Raw genomic sequence first — 6,774 nt, 5'->3', positions numbered from 1 at the left:
CCGATAAACTCATTTATCACCCGATTAATCGGCCGATCTGCCTATTAATCATTAATCGCCAGCTGACCGCCGGAAAAAGCTAGAAGCGGAAGCATGAAATGCTATTCACGAATGAGCATTGCTATTTGATTCCTACAAAAGAGATAGAGGAAGCTAACTTTTGTCAAATGGGGCTAGAAAGCATAGAACCCGGTGTTAAATCAACCGGTGAATTCAGAATCAAAGTGAGGAGAACATGATATGTTATGAAAAGAATGATGTGGGAATAGATTGCATTTCAAAAAGAGTCCCACACAGAGGGAGTACTATATTTCTCTTTTCTTACTTAATCTCCACGACAGGTAAAAGTTAGGCGTTGCAAACCTGATAATTGTGTGGTCCATTTTTATTGGCCGTGAGTGCGCATCCGTGTTTTGACCTTTTCCTTCCCGCGTTTGTACCCCCAACAAATCCCTTGCTTTTCCCTCCTAATTAACTCCTTTGATGCAATAGCCGTATTTTACATTGATTAATCATGCTGACTAATCCTCTGGTACATCACGAGTTCACCCGCATAATATTTGACGTACATAGGCTGTACTATCAGCTACCGATTTGTTATTAGTACTCCAGTACATATCCTTTTAATTTAGATCTAGGTCCAGCATTTAATCATACTCACATAAGTCCAGTGTTCTATCACATCTCTTACACAAAGAAAGACAAAGTGTTCATGAAACAGATTTTCAAAAATACAGCGGTCTCCTTTCATTTAGTCTCCTTGCGAACATTGTGTCCAACATGTATTTTTTTCATTAGAAAATAAAATAAAAGTCTCTGAAATGCATGCGATCCAAAACAAAAATAAAGGCGTCGCTATTTCAGACCACCAGACAAAATAGTGCACATGGCATGTTACAATGCACTTTTTGTTTCTACTGATTTAGCAACTACATTCATAGATGACACATTCTTCCTTCAGTCTGGCCTCGAAATGGTATCAACGAACACACAGTACAGTACAGTTCCAAAAACATGTGAGTCTATCCCCACAAATGTGAAAGAAAGTCCAGCTATTTCTAGGAAACAGAAGCATGCCAAAAGTGAAACCATACCAGGTAACCTCTCCCTCTTCCATATTCGTCAGACAGATATTAATAACCATAAGTAACCATGCTAAAAATAGAGTGCATGTTTGATCTATATCAGGACACCCAGGTAAGTCCAGTTAAGTCAGATTAACCAGTATTAAGTATCCAGCAACAAGAAATGATAACAGGAGACAATCCAGGATGGCTATATTTGTCCCCAGATAGTTACAAAGTGCAAGAAGCGTGTTACGACACAGAGCTAGATTGTGGGAGTTTTTCACAGGATGTCAGTGTCAGTGTACAATGTTACAACAAAGCAGTTTGCATTACTGATGCAAGATTGTATACACAGCAGCCAGTCTTCCTTTCCTTCTGTTCTCCAGAAAGACTTCTCTTGCTGCCCCCATGAACACAAGCATCCTCTCAATGATGTTTCACAAAGATCCCTTCAATTCTCGTAGAACCTGCTCCGGCGATCCAGGCATGTGTCTTGGCATTCATTCAGATGCCGATCAATGCACCACTTAAGGTTGCAGTTCGTGCGCTGGACAGCCAACACCTGGTCTTTCCGAAAGAACTCGTGAGTATCCATTGCAGAGAAAAGATAATTTGAACAGTCAGATTCACCCCGCCTTTCCATGTAAAGAGTTCCTTTTGCTCCTTGTTTCTCTTTTCGGACAAAAAATTAGTTGCTTATCCAGGCAATGTTTGGGTCAGTCTATTTACAAATACAAGCTCTTGTATTATTTGCCTTTTCCCAATGTCACTGTCACCTGAGGCCCCATGCGGGCGGCCATGCTACTTAATGTCATTCCCTGATGACGATCGCCGCCAACTTCTCATTCCTTTCTGAGGTAGTTTGAAGGGGCTCCAGCTTTTCCTACGTTTCGGGCTGTCGGTGAACACGCCTGTCGCTAACGCCTGCTGGAGCCACATCTCGAATTCGTCCTCGGGGATCATCTCTGCGTCCAAGCTGAAGGGATACCGAGAGCTGTGGGATCTCTGAGGCATCCTATCCGCGCCAACCATGTTCACCATAAAAGTTGGACCATGAGTGTTTGGTTTGCACTCCATCCCCTGGATAATCAACAAAATTTACAAGAGTCAGAGAAATGTTTTCCCCTTCCCCAGATAACACCGAGCAGCATCTTTTGTCTATTATCAGAAAATGATGTAACAGCGGTTGATGCTTGATGGTACCACTTCATTAAGTGCAAGATAACTTTTTAGTCCTACTTTTCCAGAGCTTAATATGTTCATTTACTTTAGAAGACCATGGCATGGATATTTATTATCTCAAACAAATTTAAGCAATATTATCACAAGTATAGTCAACTCTGTATCGATCCATAATTCCATATCACAGGATTCATGGACCAACAGAACCTATTTTCGAATTACTAGATGATCCTAAACTACAGAAACTAAATTCGGTCATGAGCAAAGTGATACTAGACAATCCATGCATAAACCACAAGGAAACTACAAAAGCAGAAAATGTCATAGCATGATGTTTCATTATGAACTGCAGAGTAGTACCATATGAAGAGTAAAGCAAGAAATGCATGAAAACCCTCTGAATAACTAAGATTCGGAACATATTCGTGTGAAAACTGAAATAAATAAGAAAATTAAAGACGACAAAGAGGGAGATGAACACTCACCTGGCAGGTAGCCCACTCGGACACATCGAATATTTTACTCTCCGCACAAACAAAAGCTTGGGGTATTTGTATCTGAAATGAACAAAACAAGAAAGAACTGAATACATGTTCTACTGAACATTAGTTTTCACAACTGCAAAACATACGTGCATGCTATAAGTTGAGTGTTTCTTGAATGTGCTGTCCCATAGACAAAATAGTTTGTGTTTACGCAATTTTTACTCAGGTACTTTGAGCATCCACCTTTAGCAGAGTTAATATTTTCCTTGGATGGCATATAATCAAAACACAGTGGGACTGCTACAGCTCAATTCATCAAGTTTGCTCAAGCTCAAAATTGCCTTCAGGAAATACATGACTAGATCAGTTTAAGCAATAAAACAAGTAGTAAGGACCAAGGCCTCACTATGTAAAATGAAGGTTTGTGAACTTTATATCAAATATTTGTGTAGAATGCTAGGATTTGGAAGATTATGCTTTTGAACATCGTTCTCCATTTGTTTCATACACCAATACTTAGTCTAGTGGTTAGATTTGATAATCCAGAAATGACCTTCTAGAAGTGCTTCATGTAAACAGACAGAGGTAAAATGTAATTGAGTTTATGTGATTACACAAAAGTATACCTTCAAGGATGTTGAATATCCATTTTCCACCCATCCATCTCCATCCTTGGCAACATGGTACTGAGAACAATCCTACATACACATCATTCATTCAAATTAGCTGGAGTGATACGCTCAGTTAACAAATGCCCTAAAAGTACATGCCGTGGTCCTAACCTGGCACCATCTTGCTTTCGCTTTGCTTCTCTTCGTACATATCCATAAATGAAAATTACCACACTTTGTGCACTGTATACGCCTGGACTCTTCAGAGATGAACTCTACCCCACTCTACAAAAGGAAGTTAATTAAATGAGCTTATTCTTGAATTACAAATGAGTTACGCAAAGAGAATAGTACCAAACAAGTTGTCCAAAACAGGGGGTCATGTAGAAATCACATTGTTTACAAGATTGGCCAGGGTCTACAAAAAGATAACTGAACGGATGCCATAACAAAACAAGAATAGTTGTTGAGAGATGGCACATGATGTCTGAGTCATTTTTCAATGTAAATGAACTTGATAAGAAAGTGATATAAAAAAGGTACATTCAGACAGGAGATTGTGCAGAAAACTAGAGATCGCATTGTGCACTCCAAAAGTTAATCAGATCATGTACAAATGAAAGACATGCAGATTCCATATTTAGTTATTTGCAAGAAGAACCCACCGGTTGGGAGACAACGCGTGATCTCTGATTCATTTGACGTGATTCTTCTTTTCTCAGCTGTTCATCATAGCTGTTTTTCTTTGCTAAATCCGAGAGTACCTGCATGAAGGTATGACTACAACAGTTAGCTTTATCGAGGGTCAAAAAACAGAGTTCTGATCCAAGAACTCTAAAGCTACGAGACTTGGTAATAATCTAATCAGCGAAAATGCAGAAGCATGTACTCCTAAAGTACTTGCCTCATAAGCTGACTGAAGCTTTTTGAATGATTCGCACGCCAATGAATTCCCCATGTTTTTATCAGGATGGACAAGTCTTGCCTAGACAGACAAAATGCACCACAAGAATAAGGAACAGAAAGATGAATGATCTCTCAGCTTATAGGGTTGCTGTGTATTACCATTCTTTTGTACCCATTTCTCAGTTCCTTCAGATCAATACTCAAGTTCCGAGGGACACCCATAACTTCATAATAGGTCGAACCATCCATTATCCTCTTGATCTCATCCAACGAAGTAGTATCTGATTCTACTATTTTACTAGGAGATGGCTCCTTTTGTACATGTAACACATCTTGAGTAGGTTCTGAGCGAAACGGCTTTGCAGAAGACACGGTCTCTGGTTCACTGTCCGGAGTAGGAGGGTACTCAGGGCTACCAAAGAAGGCATCCGTGGCTGGATCAGAATCCTTCATTTCCTCAAACGTTCTCTCTTCTGTGCTTCCCTCGTATCCTAGCAGCAACTTGTTGAGAAGATCATTTGTAAGGAAAGAAAGGTTCAGCGTGGAGAAAACTCCAAGCCATCCAACACGAACAGCCACACTATAAAGAGCATACATAGCCAACACAGGTATCACAAACCGTGCATGCTTCAAAGAGCACATACAACCTGCATTATCACAGACGAGCCTCCATTAGATGAAAGGGTGACATAAATAGGCATTTGATGAAATAAAATTGTAAACAAACATCGACTTAAATAATCATATCAAACAAACCTCCAGCAACCAGAAGCATTCCTGTAATCCAAAAGTAGCCATACATCCACATAATCATTATCCCAAACAGTCCTACAATGAGAAGGCCAGGCGTATAGCCCATATAGTGAATGACTGCCCCAACAGCTCCCTGAAACAGCACACCATTAAACAATTATTAGATAGCATAACCTCTTTGATATCTTTCTTGCATGGGAAACCTTGTAATCTTACTTGTAGGCAGAAGCTACTAATTAAACAGGTACATTAGACGGTGATGAAGCAAGCAACATAGTCTGCATTGCAATAATAGAAGTGGCAAAGACAGGGAGAAGACTAAAGGAGACATAGCCTTATTTCTCTCTGTACTACTGGTGATTATTGATTCAGTAGTGTCATGTAGCTGAAAAGGTCAGATAACCCCCAGCCACACGCTAATACATACTAATCCATCTCACAAAAAGAACACAATGGGCAAATGCTAACAGGTACAAACTCCTACTATGGTTAGATAAACATTGTCTAGCAATCAACTGCATAAGTAGTAATAGGTGCGCCAGTCTGAATAAATAGTCAATCACCACTCAACATCACATAATTAACCTTCTTAAATGGCAAGTTGCTTTCACGAGTCAATCACCTCCAATTTATGCTTAAGCATTTCGCGAGGATCCAACAAACAAGAGGATCTGATAATTAGCATGGCACTGATTTACTAGGAATGGATTAGAACAGCCTGTGGTGGCTATCTTTAAGTAACGCAGTGTTTTTTTACACTAACACGGTGACACCCAATCTTTCCTCTAGTGAGAGTGAGACAGAGTTAGACAAAACTTAAAGCACCTTAAATTGTGGATAGATAGAATCTAGAATTTGCACATACTAGATGAGTAGTACTAAAGCATGACATAAGATTATACCAGACAGTAGTAGTAATACTACATCAAGACAATTAATTAATGGGGTTCTGGTACTTTTGCAGCAGCAATTACTACTTTAACTGTACTTTAGTAAAAGATGGATGGAACCTAACATGCGATCCACAATTAAGCAAAAGCATCACACAGATAAGATTTAGAATCTGAAGCAGACAATAAACCCTTATCCATTACGCATCCGAGAGCTAAAATGTGCGAAGGAATTGCAGCAGGGCGAGCAGGACGAACCAGGGCAAGGAGAGCGTAGAGGGCGCAGGCGGGCGAGGTGATGCACACGAAGCAGCTCCAGAGGACGACGAAGACGGCGGCGGGGCCGAGGCTGGCGAGCGCGAGGACGCCCCTGGCCGCGCAGCCCCGCCACTGCCTGAGCGCCTCGAGCACGAGGCGCGAGGAGCTGGCGCAGGCCCGGGCGACGGCGGGCCAGTGGCGGTCGACGAGGTCCCGGCCGCAGCCCGCCCAGGCGACGAGGTGCTTCTGGGAGAGCACCCACGCCCAGCCCTGGCTCCACAGCCCCAAATCCGCCATTTTGGGCGACCGGCCGCCGGAGGGATGGTGGGGGAGGGGGGCCGAATTGGTCAACTGCGGGACCGCAGGGCCGCCATTTCCCTCCGATTGGAAGCAAGGCGCGCCGGAATCGCTCGCCGGGGGCGCAAGAACGGACGGACTTCCCCCCAGAGCCAATCAAACAGCTCCAAGAAGAGGGGCGGCCAGCTCAAGAGCTCGTCGGGAGCCGCCGCCTCTGGCCTGAGAAACGGATCGAGCGCCGGAGCTGCACAGCACCCGCCGCGGAACCGCAGCAGAGCAGCGCCGCCTCTGGCCCAAGAAACGGCGAGAAATCCCCGGGGGAAAG

General features: G+C 42.6%; 1 protein-coding gene across 1 annotated transcript; it reads right to left on the bottom strand.

Annotated features, from left to right (window-relative positions):
- Nucleotides 1–1,147: 1,147 nt before the first annotated feature.
- Nucleotides 1,148–6,464, bottom strand: LOC124652841. Its single transcript, XM_047191885.1, has 9 exons — nucleotides 6,153–6,464; nucleotides 5,008–5,137; nucleotides 4,411–4,898; nucleotides 4,250–4,330; nucleotides 4,011–4,109; nucleotides 3,517–3,630; nucleotides 3,361–3,432; nucleotides 2,735–2,806; nucleotides 1,148–2,147 (listed from the first exon to the last, which is right to left on the bottom strand). The coding sequence occupies exons 1-9, from the start codon at nucleotides 6,447–6,449 to the stop codon at nucleotides 1,869–1,871; spliced, it is 1,632 nt and encodes a 543-aa protein (XP_047047841.1). The 5' UTR covers nucleotides 6,450–6,464; the 3' UTR covers nucleotides 1,148–1,868.
- Nucleotides 6,465–6,774: the final 310 nt, after the last annotated feature.

This window comes from Lolium rigidum, chromosome 5, assembly GCF_022539505.1.
Source record: "Lolium rigidum isolate FL_2022 chromosome 5, APGP_CSIRO_Lrig_0.1, whole genome shotgun sequence".
Lineage (NCBI taxonomy): Eukaryota > Viridiplantae > Streptophyta > Magnoliopsida > Poales > Poaceae > Lolium > Lolium rigidum.
This window is presented reverse-complemented; position numbering and strand designations above follow the sequence as displayed.

Excerpts from the sequence above, each read along its gene's own strand:
- LOC124652841 (XM_047191885.1), bottom strand. The coding sequence starts at position 6,449 with ATGGCGGATTTGGGGCTGTGGAGCCAGGGCTGGGCGTGGGTGCTCTCC. Across the intron at positions 5,138-6,152 it reads TCTACGCTCTCCTTGCCCTG|GGAGCTGTTGGGGCAGTCAT; the intron begins GTTCGTCCTGCT and ends GTGCTGTTTCAG. Across the intron at positions 4,331-4,410 it reads GAAATGGGTACAAAAGAATG|GCAAGACTTGTCCATCCTGA; the intron begins GTAATACACAGC and ends TTGTCTGTCTAG.